This window comes from Patella vulgata, chromosome 1 (assembly GCF_932274485.2).
Source record: "Patella vulgata chromosome 1, xgPatVulg1.2, whole genome shotgun sequence".
NCBI classification, from domain to species: Eukaryota; Metazoa; Mollusca; class Gastropoda; family Patellidae; genus Patella; species Patella vulgata.
The window spans coordinates 48,772,743-48,790,903 of record NC_065879.2 but is presented as its reverse complement, the minus strand read 5'-3'; the positions used below and the strand labels follow the sequence as shown (position 1 = coordinate 48,790,903).

The following is an 18,161-nucleotide window of genomic DNA, read 5'->3' as shown; positions in this document are numbered from 1 at the left end:
CTTACCTGACAAAATAAAGTGTTCAGAAACAGTTGCTCAATTTCGATCTAGACTTAAGACGCATATGTTCACGATGTATTATCCACAGAAGCTATTAACTTACAGCGCTTAGAGCATGTTCATGGATGGATTAAGCGCTATATAAATGTACATTATTATTATTATTATTATTTTGGCAAAAACTGTATTTTTAGCCTTCAAAGCAGATATTTTATTCAAATGAGTCTGATTTGTAATGTTTTTGAAATTATGATATTTGATTCCAATCAACAAATAGATTGAACCCACAAGATTATACAGATACCAAAAAATGGTTTCTAACTTGTACGGTTGCAGAGAAATAGACGATTTTCTACAAGTCACTTTTCAAGGTTTTTGGTCTATGAAAGTGGTAATTATTATTCGATTTACATAAAATTTGCACCATGTGATGCCTTATGCCATTTCTGATTTCATAAAGTTAATTTAACATTTTCATTATCACTGGAAGTAATGTAATTTTGTCAGGATCACTTACATGTACCAAATGTATACAATGAATAGATATTGCTGGATTTGGTTGATTCTGCGTACATTTTATTTGATGTGTGCAATGCTTATATGGAAATCAGTTTAATGGTTTCATCGGTACCGGAAGTGACATATGTTCAAGGGTAACGTGGCACCGGTGAAACCCGTCATTACTGCGTCGCAGTTCTAGTTTATGTTTGTAACTATACTATGTAACCTAAAAGTAACAGTGCTTAATATAAAATGTAGAAACGAAATGTGGTATTGTTGTTCCTGTGTATAACCATAAACTGAATAAGTGGCAGAATAAATGCACAGTATTTAAAGTGGAGTCCCAAGAAGAGAATAAGTAACAAATATAACCAGAGACAATACTAGACGATCAAGGGCTGTTCCAAAATATATAGTAAAAAATGATGCATGGGTCACATGCCGGGTGTGGCGATCGATTTTAGCCGTTGTCCGCCCTCTACGTCTGACAGAGAGAGAGAGAAATGGGGTTTAACGTCCAGTCGACACAAACTAGGTCATTTCGGGACTAACATATGGTTTAATTTTATTTCAATAATTCGCTTGCGCGTAGGGGTTTTTAGCAGTGGGAGGAAACCGGAGGACCCGGAGAAAACCCACGAGGTTGGACAGGCGAGCCTACTCCTTGTCACGTACAACCGGGGATTCGAAACCACGCCAGTTGACTCAATGACAGACTTAATGATACAGCGCGCACGTGCTAACCACTAAGCCACCCAACCCCCCACGTCTGACAGACGACCCATGGTACTACATATTCGATTTGGTTGCCGTGACTCAAGATCGACTTTTAAGGGATAAAAGAAATTTGGATCAAAACATATATTCGACCTTCAAGGGGATATACATTCTTGATTTGGAGCTGTAAATCAGGGAAGAAATTAAATCTGGTGGGAAAAAAATCTGATAGACAAATTGGTGGAGATATTCTAAATCGGGTAAATGTATTTTCCTATAAATTGAACATTTTTAAATTTGTTTAACAGACCAAAAATGCTCATTAAAATTTAAATTATTAAATAAGGGTTTTAACATTAAGCGTAGGAAATAGGACACATAAGCGTGACATGTTTGTTACATATTTATGTAATATGATTACCTTTAGGAATGTCATAATTAAGTTATCTTAATTTTAAGTTGGCCTATAGGGGGTGGGTTGATATATCAGGAATAACAATACAACAGAATAGGGGATAAAATGAATAATTAATGGTGTCTCTGGATCAGAGTAAAAAGATGTCAGAGCTAAGTAAAAAGTTTGCCGTGTTTCTACTTTAATTCGTTAAAATTCGTGTTTGTGTCGTCCATTTAGCTAAGTAGAGCTAATATGATTTTGAGACCCTAGTCCAAGTCCAAAATCTTGGTGTTAGCCAGTTAATGGCTAAAATGGGTAATTCAATCTTTGAGTATATGGTTGGATTACCATCAATAAGAACAAAAACAAATAAAATAAAGTCCCGTTAAGTCGCGAATAGCGTTTAGGGAGTAATTAAGGAATAATGGGAGTTATATGAAATGAAATGAAATGGAGTTTAACGTCCTACTGTTCTGCTCCTAACCTGGGCTAATGAAGACGGGGCATACGCCATACAGTGTGCTATGAGGGAAATTTTGCCCGGACAGCGGCACTACGGTCTACTCTTATATCGAATTCCAACTGCCAAGGGATCTTTTACGTGCACGCCAATGTGTACACGGGACCTCGGTTTTTCGTCCCATCCGAACGACTAGACAGCTTTCCTTGTCAGCCCCTCCGTCCTGCATCACTGACAAGGGAGAACCACGCCGGAAAATCTGGATGAACTTTCTCGGCCAATGCAGGGATCGAACACCCGACCTCCAGGCTAGCGAGCTAGAGTCTTACCCACTTAGCCACGTGATCCCCGGGAGTTATATGACCTTTGAGTAGAGGTTAAGATTTTATCAGTGTAAGTGCCAGTATTAAATATTATGCCTTATAAATCGCGAGAATGCATGAAGGTGTTATCTTAAAAGATAATTGACTCTTTAAATTCACGAGATTATTGAGCGAGTCGGTGTTTTTTTTATATTATGATTCCATATATTGTTGCTTTAAAATGTAGAATCCTATATATCTGCACTCGTTATGTATGTTATTTTGTGTCATTAAATTTTACTTTAAATTGTTCACGCGAGGTGATTAAAAATATGTAATTGATATTATGTCGTCTGCTCTTCAATCTGCAAGTCACATGATTTCAAGTGATGAGTTGAATGAGACTATATGTACGTTTAGATAAAAAAAAATATAGACTAAAGTCGTTTACTTGGGACATAGTTCTATTCTAAATAATGTTTATATAATACTAATGATGGAATATAGGTAACGCGCGACTTGTTTCACGCATTGGTGTACGTTTGTTTTAGCTCACATGCAAAATTAATGAGATTAGGTCAAAAAGGTCAGATTACTGGTAGTAGATGTTTATGTTAACACTGGTAATGTTTATACAAAATAGGAATTATAAAAATAAAGGAAATTATAAAATTGTAGACTACTGAGTTACGGTCAAGAAGTCAAAGTTAGTTTGTAGATTTATAATTTAATACCGTTTTAGAATTCTGATGATTAAAGAGACACATCAAAGTTTATTAATAATTAATTGAAGATTTAATTTTAAAAGAGAGTAAGAGTTGGTAATAACATTTATAAATAATAATAATTAATTCTTGGTCTGATGACAATGACATGTTCGATTTGAGGATAAATTGTACTTTATCCAAAACCAGTCGTCGAAGAAGTGCTGATTGGAAATCCTTATTATATTAAATAATCCATTATTGAGACTATGGAAGATGAAACTGACCAATGGAAATCCAAGAAGAAGAAATGGTTTACCAATTTACCAAATTGAGATTTCCTGAGACAGAATTGAAAGTGGAAACTGAACTTTAAAAATATTAAGGGCAGTGTTATAGTATTTTGAAATTAGGACAATTGAAGATTTAATAAACAATTATAATTCTGTTTTTCTGTGTTTGGGTTAAAGTGACCTATCATAGGACTTTGAGGTGCAGTGATGAACTGGTGGAGAGCTTTTGCATGCGATTTTCGAGTTTTCATTTTTTGTGGGGTTTTTATTTTGGGTATATAATGTTTTAGGGTTAGAAAATTAACTTCTCGGCCGTGACTGGTGTAGTTTTTGGTCATATGAAATCTTGTATGTTTCATTGTATATATGTGTATGTTGCATGAATAGTTATAAAATTATATGGATGTTGGATTAGAAAAGGGGAAGTTTTTGTAGGGAATCTCCTACCTGATACTTTCGCATAAATTTTAAAGGGGGAAGGCGTTGTAATACTATTTGATAATTTATGCAAAATTGTATTAGACGAATATAGGTGCTTTGTTGTTGAGCATTCGTTGCTGCTTGATTCTGTACGTTTGAGTTCCTTGATTTTGGAAGATCTGTATTTCTGGGTCTTCGTTTTCACTATTGTCACTGTCAGACATTTTCGCATGTACTTGCTTACAAAGGCCTACATTAATTATAAATCTTTGTCGCATCTAATACCGTGAACCACAAAACCGGTAACAACTGTTAAAATAATGTAACGAATAACGAGATGTTTGTTATTCGGGATTCACATATGAAAGGGTTCATGCATCTTTAATCAGGATAATTCAGAATTTAATTCAAAACGATCACAATACAACAATAGAATAATGGATTTCAAAGTATCCCCTAACAGTAGAAAACATATTAAATGACGTATAGTCGGTAAATAAACCAGATTGTTATTCAAGCGGTGAATAACGAATAACGAGCTGTTTGTTATTCGCTTTTCAGCTCGTTATTCAGGATTCACATATAAGGTGTTCATGTATCTTTAATGAAGATATTTCAGGATTTAATTCTAAACGATCACTAGACAACAATAGAATAATGGATTACAAAGTATCCCCTAGCAATAGAAAACCCATTAAATGACGTATAGTCGGTAAGTAAACCAGATTGTTATTGAAGCGGTGAATAACGAATAACGATCGGTTTGTTATTCGTTTTTCACCTCGTTATTCGGGATTCGCATATAAGGTGTTCATGTATCTTTAATGAAGGTATTTCAGGATTTAATTCTAAACGATCATTAGACAACAGCTGCTAGTAGAATAATGGATTGCCAAGTATCCCTAGAAGTAGAAAACATATTAAATGACGTATAGTCGGTAAATAAACCAGATTGTTATTCAAGCGGTGAATAACGAATAACGAGCTGTTTGTTTTTCGTTTTTCACCTCGTTATTCGGGATTCACATATAAGGTGTTCATGTATCTTTAATGAAGATATTTCAGGATTTAGAGGGGTGCTATTGTCCAATAGACATATACTGGGATTTTACGCGTCTTGGGTCCTAATGATCCCAGGACATGTCTATTGGACAATAAAACCCCTCTAAATGCGAAACAGGAGTTGTTTATCATCTAAATAATATTGACGGAATTATTGAACGTGTATGGGCCCCTAAGACACGACATTCCATAAATAGAATACCACCATACAAGACGGCTATCCAACCTCGCACCTCTTCATCTGCTATACGATTGTTATGATTAGAATTATAAAAAAAGAATATAATTTGCTAATCAACGCCGTGAATAAATAAAAAAAAAAATAGCTTACATTTACACCCATCATAGACACAACGAAAAACAAATCTCGAACAACAAATCTCTAAATGGGCATTAAACTCGCCCAAACCCAAATGACATGACAATGTTAAACTAACGCCGAAACGCGTTAAAGACACCATAAACTCTGATCGAATTAATAATAAACAACTAAAATGTATGTCTAAAGAATTATCCAGTCCCTTATGTAAGTAATTTAATCTTTCAATCTTTACTATACATTTTTTTGAAAACGGCTAGATTCGCAGCAATTCTTAAAAGAGGAGATCCAACATATTGCATTCTCGTTAAACTTGCTGGCTAAATGGGTGAGAAAGTTCATCCAGATTTTTCGGCGTGGTCCCCCCTTGTCAGTCATGCAGGACGGAGGGCCTGACAAGGACATCTGTCTAGTCGTTCAGATGGGACGAAAAACCGAGGTCCCGTGTACGCTTTGGCGTGCACGTAAACGAACCCTTGCCAGTTAGAATTCGATATAAGGGTAGACCGTAGTGCCGCTGTCCGGGCAAAAATTTCCCTCATAGCACACTGTATGGAGTATGCCCGTCTTCACTAGCCCAGTTCGGAGCAGAACAGTAGGACGTTAAACCCAATTTCATTTCATTTCATTTTTGAAAAATGTAGCTAAAAACACGTCTACAATTTCTTTTTGGAAATCTTATTTACTAACCTTCACAGCAGTTTTCTCCCCAGAGATTATACTACTTCTCAGCCAACAGATCTTTAGAACCGAGGCTATTATATGAGGGCAGTGTTCTGTGACACCAGCAAGGCGTTAGATAGGGTGTGGCTAGCTGCACACGGACGAATGCTTGGGATGGCTGGTATCAGGGGAGACCTACTCAAATGTTATTTTGAAAATTACTTACATAATAGAAAAAAAAGTGTTATCCTAGATTGTCTCTTCTGGTGCTTACTCACTAGCCTGGGGATCTTGGACTCGCTCCCGTCAGGCGGACGTATATTATTGTCGTCGCCCCTGTCCATCCGTCCGCCCACTTTGTGGACACTCTACTGGTCACAATTTTAATCTGATCTTGACGAAACTTGAAATATAGGCATATATTCCAAAAGAACTCGGACCCTTTCGATAGGGACATGTATCGGACTGCAACTTCGTTGATTATGGAGTATGTGATACAATACATAACTCTTATTTATTAAAAGGATATTTTAATACTGGATAACATATTTACAGGTACAATTCTACATATGAACGTCATTTGGTTGGGTATAGTAACGCCAGGCTATAGCCGCTCCCCCTAGGCCTCACAGGACCTAACTTCTCCAGGGTCGAGGGCAGGCCCTCTCCCGAGGTACGAGCCGAATTCCCTCTAGGTCTCTACAGGTCTCTACAGGTCTCTCCCGTCTCTCTCCAGGTCTGTCTGGGTCTTCCTTATGTAGTAGTAGTATCATGGTGTTTAACGTCTGCTTCCACATAAGTGATATCGCAGGCAAGAAATAGGAGAGCCGAAGCTGCTTCCTGTTTTTAGAATATGATTTTGCAATCTTTCCATTTTCGGCCTTAGGCCATGGATTGGGTTTTGTGGGAAGTTCTTCCCTTTATTTAGTAAAAAACATATCGTTTGATAGATGTTTTCTTTTGCTTCTGGATTAATAGATGTCTTCGTTGTGGGATTAGTGTTTAGGTACCAGGCCCGTCTTATCGTGACCTCCACTTACTCCACAATCCCACTCTATGGGTTTGATATCTGTTTCTTTTGCGGAATAGTGTTTAGGTCCCGAGTCTGTCTGACCGTAACTCCCCTTACTCCACTATCCTGCTAGTTTGGTAGATGTCATCTGTGTGGGATTTGTGTTTAGGTGCCAGGCCCGTCTTATCGTGACCTCCCCTTACTCCCCTATCCCACTCTGTAGGTTTGATGTCTATTTTTTGCCGGAATAGTGTTTAGATGCCGAGTCCGTCTGATCGTGACTCTCCATTACTCCACTATCCTGCCAGTTTGGTATAAATCCCTCATGTAGTTTAGTTTTTAGATGCCGAGCCCGTCTAACCGTGGCCCCCTCTTCACTAGTCTTCCTAATGTTGTTAGTTGGTTGTATTTTACGTCCGCTTCCACCGAAGTGATATCGCAGACAATAACATGTTATGTATACAAGGTGCAATAATTTACAATGTGATTAGTGAAAAAGAGGATTGTTAGGTTTTTATATATATGTACAGAAGACAATAGATAGCAGCAAGAGACATGGGATAACAGGTGCAAAGAATAAAAAGGTGCCAGTGGACGTTTATAGAATACACGAATTTATAACAAGACAGACATGAATGTGGACGAACATTTGGACAGGGACAAACACATAGACATAGTATGTACATATATATATATATATATATATATATATATATATATTTAGGTCGTTTTCGTCGGTCTGGTCGATTTGTCCGGTTGAATTGCAGGGCGGTGCAACTCTTCCTTGGGGCTTGTTGGTGAGTGTAAGGCCTGGACCATTCTTCCTTCCATTTGGTTTTGTTGTCCGGTATGTTGGTTGATTTCGTCATTATTTCTGTTGTTCATTACTTTGTTGTTGGTTCTCTGAAGGAAGAATCCAGCACCTGAAAAGAGAAAACTAGAAAAAAAGAGTATCTGGTCTGACGATGATTTTGTTTTTATTTCGTCTAGTAAGGCTTCGGGGGGGGGGGGGCTGAGAGAGAGAGAGAGAGAGAAAATGCATTTATGGCAAGTTAGTATGATATACAGTCAAAATGTATTAGGAGGTAATAAATACAATAATACATATATGGTGGCTTAATATGATCTACAATCAATACTTATTTAGTCAAGAAATAAAAAAAATTCGTATGTAAAAAGTTTCAGGGTGTGTAGCGTTTCCCTCTAATAGGGACATTTTTACGCTAACACCCTGCTTTATTAGTTAGGATTTTTATTTGTGGTGTAGGACGGGTGGCGATTCCCTCTAGGGGACGTTCTTTCGCTACATCCTACAGGGTAGAATTTTGATTTATTAACTTTATCGGAGTTTTATTAGTAGTGTAGGGCGGTTTACGTTTCCCTCTAGGGGACATTTTTACGTTCCACCCTACTGTTTTAATTGATTAATTTTATTATTTTATGTATTTGGAGATGCCTATATTCTCAATAAAATCCCAGACAATCTGAGATGTCCAGTATCTATCGTCGGGTTGTGGAGAAAGGAGAGATTTGAGACAGAGAGTTTGGTGTGTCCTCACTGTGCCCACTTTTGATTAATCCAATTAAGGTCTAATTAGGATTAGTGGATTAAGCGGATTAGGATTAGGTGTTATAGGTAATTAGATGGAAAAAAACCCCAAATATTTTATGTAATTTTTTTTTTATTTTTCGATGTTTTATATATATTTAATAAAAATATAACATACATGGATATATCATACATCACATTAGCACCTTTTATACAACATCTCCAGTATACTCGTTCTGCCTTCCTATTCTTCACTCGGAATTTGTATTCTTCATGGACTAAGTTTTCTCCACCTTGAGCATTGGGGATGTACTGGATGTTTACTTGAACGTTTGTCATGATGAAATATGACAGACTGACTTCCGTGTGTCCTTATAAAGACCGTGTAATGTGTAGGCTTACTGAACATAATTCATATTATATTCAAGTGTCATTTTTTGAATAAAATTCATCACTTTAACGATTACAGTGAGTTCATCTCACCAATTATAAGACTGAATATTTAGTCACTTTCAATATTTGTTTTTTTCCATCTAATTACCTATAACACCTAATCCTAATCCGCTTAATACACTAATCCTAATTAGACCTTAATTGGATTAATCAAAAGTGGGCACAGTGAGATGTAACCGAGAGTTTTTCCCCTCTCTTCTAGATTCTTAATCATTGATTGACGTTCTTTGTTTATATGATTACAGTTGATTAGCAGGTGTGACGTGGTCGTAATTTGTCCACATGGACATTTAATTGGTGTAAAGGTGAAGTCCTTAATTACGTTTATCGTTTTAAGCCTCGTGACGAGTTTGCATATTTTGATTGAGGGATGATTGATGTAAACCTTGTCTACAAGATTGCTATCAATTTGATAGCGATGAGTATTTTCTTGTTTTAGACGGGTTTTCCATGCATTTTAAATTTTATCTTTAGCCATTCTTGTGAATTCCTGACTGCTGTATTTTAAATTTTCTATATCGTTTAGTGACAACCCTTCCTTGGCTAGCTTGTCAGCTTGTTTATTGCCGAAAATATTGATGTGGGAGGAGATCCATGCAAGGACTACCTCCGTTCCAGTATTCTTGATTGTTTGATTAATATCCCTAATTTGGTGGATTATGTCCTGTCTACTTTTGGAAGAATTTGATTCAATAGATTTGATGCTGCTTAGGGAGTCAGATAGGATTACGGCTTTTTGGTGTGTTTGCGTAGCCAGCGATTCTATTGCAGTTTAGTTTTTCGTCTAGAGGTCGTTTTGCTGTATTTTATACTACTGGGGGATACTTGGCATCCATCATTCTAGTCATGGCTAGCTGCATATTGGAATCCCAAATATAAAGTTGAATAATGAATAACGAGGTAGCTTGAACCTCGTTATTCGCCAATAACGAGGCAAGTCATATTGACACTCCGAGTATAACAATCTGGTTTATTTACCGACTATACCGTATACGTTATTTAATACGTTTTCTACTGCTGGGGGATACTTTGCAATCCATTATTCTATCGTTGTCTAATGATCGTTTAAAATTAAATCCTGAAATATCCTCATTAAAGATACATGAACACCTTCATATGTGAATCCCGAATAACGAGATGAAAAACGTATAACACACAGCTTGTTATTCGCTTCTTGAATAACAATGTGGACTGTTTTTCGTCTAGAGTTCGTTTTGCTGTGTTTTATGCTACTGGGGGATACTTGGCATCCACCATTCAAGTCATTGCTAGCTGCATATTGTAATCCCGAATATAAAGTTGAATAACGAATAACGAGGTAGCTTGAACCTCGTTATTCGCCAATAACGAGGCAAGTCCCCTCGTTATTCTTTATTCGTTATTCACCGTTTGAATAACAATCTGGTTTATTTACCGACTATACGTCATTTAATACGGTTTCTACTGCTAGGGGATACTTTGAAATCAATTATTCTATTGTTGTCTTGTCATCGTTTAGACTTAAATCCTGAAATATCCTCATTAAAGATACATGAACACCTTCATATGTGAATCCCGAATAACGAATAACGAAAAACGATTCAACTTCACACTGCCTCCTATTTGTATAAAATAAAGCTCATATGCTCCGTGATGTAAAGTAGCAACTTTTTCATTACTTATAAAGTAACTGTCAGCACTGGAAGTGACATATTTTTTTTCAAAAGTAAAATACAATTTTGACATATTGGTAGCATATCTCCTAATTTCCCCACCCCCCATACACACACACACACGCGTTATACTATCATGACGTCATCCGATAATCGATAATATACAGTATAACGGGTAGTTCAACTGTTTTGTCGACCGATTCTATCTAGAAAGGGGAAATAGTGAACGGAATTGGACTGATATTCGTATTAGAAATTCAACGGTTGCAATATTGAAGTATGCAGGGGATTCCTATATCGCCTAAATAAATATTAATCAAAATAAACCCTAAAGATTTGTTATATCCAATAGAGGAACTATGTACCTAACCAGTAATTGTTTGGTATAAGGTACAGATTACCATTCATTAAAGGTTACCAGGTGTATATGGTAAAATACCGACTAACAATGCCCAACAGAATCAATACAAATCAAACCACTTTCATTGACTTTCCTTTAAATCACGAAGTCATAACCTAAAAATCAAAACTGTGTATATCGAAGAAAATTATTTTAATGTATTTAATTTGTACAAATAAGGATATCCATAAATTTATTGAAGACTTTATAATGGTCATTCATCAGATGCTATCACTGTGTACAAAACACATGCTTCAGGATGTTAGTGACATTATTCAAAGTAAGAGAAAACAATGTAATCAGGACGTTATATCTAAAAGTGGATTAAATAACCAAGTAGTGGAGAACTCTCTGTTGAAAATAAACATTTCAAGTTAAATTTAAACTTTTGATCAACGAATTACTGTAACAATTAAATTGTCATTAAATTGCCACAAACTTATTTTACTAGGAAATATTTATGAGTGTTAATTATAGTTAAAATCGAAGTGAATGTGAATTGAACGATTTGATACAGAGTAACATATGGCAATAATATCCAAGTTAAGAACAACCGCGGCTACGATATCAGCATTTTAAAATTTGCATTTATTGAAATTTCTGTTATCGTTGATAGGTATTATGTCGCCAATATGTCAACAGGTATAATTTGAACTTTTGACTACTTTAAAATCAGATTTTATACATCTACATTGATTACAATTCGTATGTTAAACTCAAACTCAACAGTATTCACGATAATGAATGACTTAATGTGCACATTTCAACAAAAAGGAGTAAACGCAGCGGGAGAAGAAAACAAAAGCAAATACAAGTGTTTAGTAATATCTCCAGTAGATCACAAGTTTATACAGTTCAACAGAGAGGTGTTGGGAAATCAAATTTACACAGTTTTGACACCAATTTAAATAAGCACCCAAATGCCTTGTCTGCTATATTGTAGAATGCCAGGTCAGCAAGAAATAAATCCCTTGAAATTGCAAACACGCTTATTGATGATAACATAGATATTTTATTTATCAAAGACACATGGCTATGACTATGGGAAAAGGGGACGAAGCAGTCATTTCGGAGATGACCCTCCTGGATACACAATCAAACAGGTTCCACGTCAAACCAGCGGAAGTATTGCAGCCATTTACGGTAATGATCTACATCTTAGTTTGAACAATAATCATACAATTGTACAGCCTAAAGGATACGAAAACAAGCAACATGCTAATGAATATCGCTTCCTGATATGGTGGTTATTTTTTATCGGTGAAAGTGAGAGTACATTAAAGAGCAATAGGTTGAACATTTATCTATGAAATGAAATCAAAGTGTGTATATATGTTGGTTCGTCTATCACGCTTCGTCGCCGGGCTCCACCCTCACATATGTGGTATCAAATTAATCATCATATTTTAGGCCATCGAATTTGGGTCCCGGGCGAATTTGAGCCCCTGGTGAATTTGGGCCCCGGGCGAAGCCGGGTATCCTGCTAGTGCTAAATAATACAAAGAACTAAAACAAAAGAAAAAGCGAAAGTGAGTTGTCGGGTAGATAGTATTTAAAAATGGCAGGTTAAACATTCGAAAATTTGCCTATGTTATCCAGAGAATGGGGTGAGCTTTTAATAATAACAAAACATCAGGTAATTTACATACAGTTTAAAACCCTAGGTTCCGAGATGCAAAATAAAGGTCAATTTGAGGTTTCTTAGATTGGGTAAGATCAAGTAATCAAGTGACAGAGACTACCCTTTGAACCGATGAGTTAACTAAATGTATATATGCAGTTTATCAAAAAACAGCAAGATTTAGATTTGCAGGGACATCATCGATCCCATTCAGCAATGCCTTTGAATTTCTAATATAGGGTCTCGAGTATCAATAGTTACTGATCTTTGGGCGTTAATTACATGTAGTTGAATAAGAAAAAAATAAAATCGTCGCCATTTTAAACAGATACGCCACAGCTACAAATAGGGTTATTACTAACGTGCATTATAAATTTGTGCAAATTGAGGTCACTCTGGCAATTACGAACTTTACAATGTATCACTTGAAAATTTCTGTCATCAAAATAAAAAATGAGTTTACAAGGGTTGGAAAACTGTAAACGAATTTTGTGTTTGAAAGGGACAACGAGTAGGAATCAGATAAATCAGTGTCTAGATTATCCCATAATTTTATTGAAGAAACAAATAATTTTCGGTAAAGGTTTGTTTTACATTGCATTTCTTTTTTAAAAGAGTTGCTGTTTCGAAGATGGTAGGGCTGGTTTGCTGGTACACTATGGGGTTTCTGAGCTGTAAGATATTGGAAACTTCGTCATGAACAATCTTATAAAACGTTATGAGTTTATGTTGCGTTCGGCGAGATTTCAGTGAACAAAGTACAATCTCTTCATAAAGGATGCTATGTGAGGTACCCCTTTGGAGCTCAGTTATGGTTCTTAAGGCATCTAAATGCAATCTGTCGGCATAATCTAAAATCGATAAAATGAATGATTTGTAGATTTTTTCTAAGGTTTTACGATTTAAACGGTATTTGAGGGATCTAAAACAGTTTATCGGTTTGCTGGTTTTTGACATTAAATACTCTATATGATCGCCCCAGTTACCTTTCAAGTTAAAAACGACACCGTGGTGTTTATGAGTATTAATAATCGGTACATTGTTAAAAGTAAGGTTAAAATCGGATGGGACAGTTTTTCTGGAAAACGTGTGGTTTTTACTGGATTAAAATCGACCTTCCATGCTTTTGAGTATAGTCTGCGTATTTGTTTGGTTGTCAATCATTACGCAAAGAGACGTATGATCAGCGAAAAGCCTTACATTTGATTCCAGATCTACAGATATATCAATAATGAATATTAATAACAGTAAGGGGATTGGTATAGATCCTTGTGGGACGCCTTGAACTAGAAGAACTTCCACCTACATTTACTTTTTTGAATCGGTCCGAAGGATATATTTTTAACAATTCGATTGTTTCGTTTCCGGATACCAACAGCGTTCAATTTGGTCAAAAGCTTTACTTATATCAAAAAAATAAATTGATTTTACTTCCGTACAACTATCTAATGTTTCCCCAATGTAATCATATATTCTACTAGCTGATATACTGCACAGTTAACCGGTTGAAATCCTGACTGAAAGGCGGGAATAAGTTCTGTACTAACAGTAAATTTGTAGACATGGTTGTGAATGATTTTTAAAATTGGCACACGAATCGCGTGCCAGAATGAGTTCGAACGCCATTTGTATGAAACGACTCGATGAAAGAGGCTAAACATATCCCATGTAGGAGAATAACCAGACGCCAAAGACTGCTATTCTATATAGACTCTTAGCGTATTTCGCCGAAAATAATTATTAGAAATTACAGTAAAAGAAGAAGCGATCGAATGTAAATTAGTTTATATACGTACATATCACATTATTGTATGCGTTGCAACCCATTTGTGTTCATTCCTAGGTGCCAAAGAATAGCGATTTAGCACCTGTAATTCATAGTCCTTAATTCTTATTACTTCTTTGTGGTCGTATTTCCACACTTGTACACTAAAATTAACGTTTGTATCTAAAAATCAATATTTTTTTTATTTTTTTTTTTTTACAAATCAGACATTTGACAGTTCAGATTTGTAATTTCTAGATGCCAAAGAATAGCGATTTAGCACCTTTAATTCATAGTCTTTAATTTTTGTTGTCGTATTTTGACATTTGTGAACTAAAATTAACATTATATATATCTTAAATTCTTTTTCTTTTTTTTTTTTTACAGATCAGACATTTGTCATATCAGATTTGTATTTAATTTAATTTAATTAATTGTATTTTAATTTAAAAATAAAATTTATTTTCGATAATAAAAAAATAGCTTACATTTACATTTCATCATAGACTCAACGAAAAACAAATCTCGAACAACAGATTTCCAAATACAAATCTCCAAACGGGCATTAAACTCGACCAAACCCAAATGACATGACAATGTTAAACTAACGCCGAAAGCCGTTAAAGACACCATAAACTCTGATCAAATTAATAATAAACTACTAAAATGTATGTCTAAAGAATTATACAGTCCCTTATATAAGTAATTTAATCTTTCAATCTTTACTATACATTATTTTGAAAACGGCTAGCTTCGCAGCAATTCTTAAAAGAGGAGATCCAACACATTGCATTCTCGTTAAACTTGCTGGTTAAATGGGTGAGAAAGTTCATCCAGATTTTCCGGCGTGGTCCCCCCTTGTCAGTCATGCAGGACGGAGGGCTGTCTAGTCGTTCGAATCGGACGAAAAACCGAGGTCCCGTGTACACATTGGAATGCACACAAAAGATCCCTTGCCAGTTGGAATTCGATATAAGAGTAGACCGTAGTGCCGCTGTCCGGGCAAATATTTCCCTCACAGCACACTGTATGGAGTATGCCCGCCGTCATTAGCCCAGTTCGGAGCAGAACAGTAGGACGTTAAACCCAATTTCATTTTTGAAAAATGTATCTAAAAACACGTCTACAATTTCTTGTTGGAAATCTTATTTACTAACCTTCAAAGCAGTTTTCTCCTCGGAGATTATACTACTTCTCCGCCAACAGATTTTAGAACCGAGGCTATTATATGAGGGCAGTATTCTGTGACACCAGCAAGGCATTAGATAGGGTGTGGCTAGCTGCACTCTGACGAATGCTTGGGATGGCTGGTATCAGGGGAGACCTACTCCAATGTTATTTTGAAAATTACTTACATAATAGAACACAAAGTGTTATCCTAGATTGTCTCTTCCGATGCTTACTCACTAGCCTGTGGTTCTTAGGCTCGCTCCCGTCATGTGGACGTATATTGTCGTCGCCCCTATTCGTCCGTCCGCTCACTTTGTGGACACTCTACTGGTCACAATTTTAATCCGATTTTGACGAAACTTGAAATATAGGCATATATTCCAAAGAACTCGGACCCTTTCCATAGGGACATGTATCGGACTGCAACTCCGTTGATTATAGATCCTGACTCTACGAAATAACGTTCTTAGCTTATAGACACTCGAGAGGTAACAATTTTTATCCGATTTTATATGAAACTTGAAATATATGTTTATAACCCAATATCTGAATCTAACTTCCTGATTGTTCAAAAAATCATGTTTTTAGCTTGAGGACCCTCTAGAAATCATATTTTTTTTTTTACCCAATTTTAAAAACCGTTTAAATAAAACACCCTTACACTCTAATAATGGTTTATTTCGAACCGAAACTGCCCGACAAAATAGCCGCTCCTTGTATGCAAATAGTGTCAAAGTATGTAATAACAGGGCGGTGGATCCTCTAGGAGTCATAATTTTGATCCGATTTTGATGAAACTTAAAATATGTTTATATCCAAAAGATCTCGGTTCCTTTCGATATTCGGGCGTACCGGACCGCAACGTCCTGGATTATGGTCCCTGATTGTACGAAAAATCACGTTTTAGCTTGTCAACCTTCTAGAGATCACAATTTTTATCCGACTTGTTAGAAAAATCTATTTTTTTAGCTTGTTCTCTGTCCATTTCTTGCAAAATGTGTGCGTATGTCTTGCATGGCAACCGCTTGTTTAAGTTTCAGTCAATTATAACAAACTCAATTAAAAATAGTACTGATATTTTTCTGTTGACACATTCCGTCAACTCAAGACTACAAACTATATTTTAGAACCGGCAAAGGCATATCAGCGGCTTAAAGGATATTGCTAACTTACCCAACATATCAGCCTGTTAAAGTAGTCGGCTCTGTAGTATGTATACTCGCACTTCAAGACTGTGTATAATTCACAACATAATGACAAGTTCATTAATAAAGCTGGTGGCAGCTGTTTAAATCCAATGGGTTAGTCCAGGCGTATTTAATTTAAGTGAACCCGGGCTCATTTGGAATTTAATCTGTTTTTGAAAATAATTTCACTCATTTATTTCTATTCACGTTAAAATTATAAATCCTATTTTTGTGTCATCACTCATATGGATGTGATTGAAAACGAATTATAAACGATTTGATTTTAATCATATTGGTTGACAGTGGAGACGGATTTGTGCACAAAAGGATGACTCATGGTCTCCATTTTACTTTCAACACAATCATCATTCCTCAGCTTCCGGCATTATACTCGGCCATAATGCAGGTGGCATAGTTCGATAAACTAATTTATTTTGTTTTCTGCTTTTATGTTCATTTCGTTTAAGATATCGATGGTGTGCAACATCATATACTACAATTTGTGCTGTTGAAAAGAAATGTTTGATGTTATAAAATGGATGTATATGATTGGAACATTATATCTTCAAATAAATTCAATGGGTGCTTTTCTAAAAAGTTAAAGGACTTCAAAGATTAGAGAGATACAAATTAGGACATTGGTCAATTGCTACTTTGACATTAACTAAATTAAATAGTAAATAAAATATCTACACAGATACAATAGTGTATCTACTTTATTTATACAAAATAATTTCATGCCAAAACTTAAAGTATCTCGGTCAATTTTTTAAATTTTTTAAATTGTTATTCGTGATTCGCGAATAACGAATAACGAGCCAGCACGTTATTCGGGATTCGCCACTAAACAGAACGATCTATCTTGCAACCGACCATTTCCTCGTTGGGTGACCGACTAACAAGAAGACGACCGTTTCTCAATCGAGTAGGGTGCTGACTGCTTTGTTAGAGTGCACGGGGCAGTCATCTCCAGCAATCACCTGTTTTATTGCCGAATCCCGAATAACGTGCTGGCTCGTTATTTGTGATTCGCGAATAACGAATAACGAGCTAGCACGTTATTCGGTCGTCTCCGTGCTAGTTTGCCGCGCAACGTTCACTTATCCCTACGGTCGGGTGGGAGGTAGCGAGGAAATGGTCGGGTGGAAGGTAGGCCAGTCTGTTTTACTATCGAATCCCGAATAACGTGCTGGCTCGTTATTCGGGATTCGAGAAAAATTAAGTGGGTACAGGAGAGGACTGCCCAGTGCACATCAACAAACCAGTCAACACCTTATTCGCTCAACAAACGGTCGTCTTCTTGTTAGTCGGTCACCCAACGTTCACTTACCCCTAAGGTCCGGGGTAGCGAGGGAATGGTCGGAGGCAACTGGCCTGTGAACTAAACTAGTCAGCACCCTACGCGCTTTAGAAACGTCTCCGTGCTATGTGACAGTATTAGTTCTTTAATCAGGTTCAGATGACAAGACTAGTTTAACATCTTATAATACTTTTATTCTCTGCTTCTTACATCA

The 18,161-nt window shown here is 36.3% G+C and overlaps 1 protein-coding gene across 5 annotated transcripts in view; it reads right to left on the bottom strand.

Moving 5' to 3' along the window:
• Positions 1-16,769, bottom strand: part of LOC126830245 (uncharacterized) — a 152,303-nt gene extending 135,534 nt beyond the window's left edge. For 4 of the 5 annotated variants that reach the window (XM_050560637.1, XM_056099284.1, XM_050560615.1 and 1 more), the window contains exon 1: positions 16,634-16,769. Coding sequence is in view for 2 of the 5 variants with exons in the window: in XM_050560615.1 (XP_050416572.1) it covers positions 16,634-16,640 (7 nt within the window). In the remaining 3 variants the exon portion in view is untranslated. The remainder of the gene's footprint in view (positions 1-16,633) is intronic. The other variant, XM_050560603.1, reaches the window with a different exon arrangement.
• Between the last annotated feature and the right edge of the window lie 1,392 nt (positions 16,770-18,161).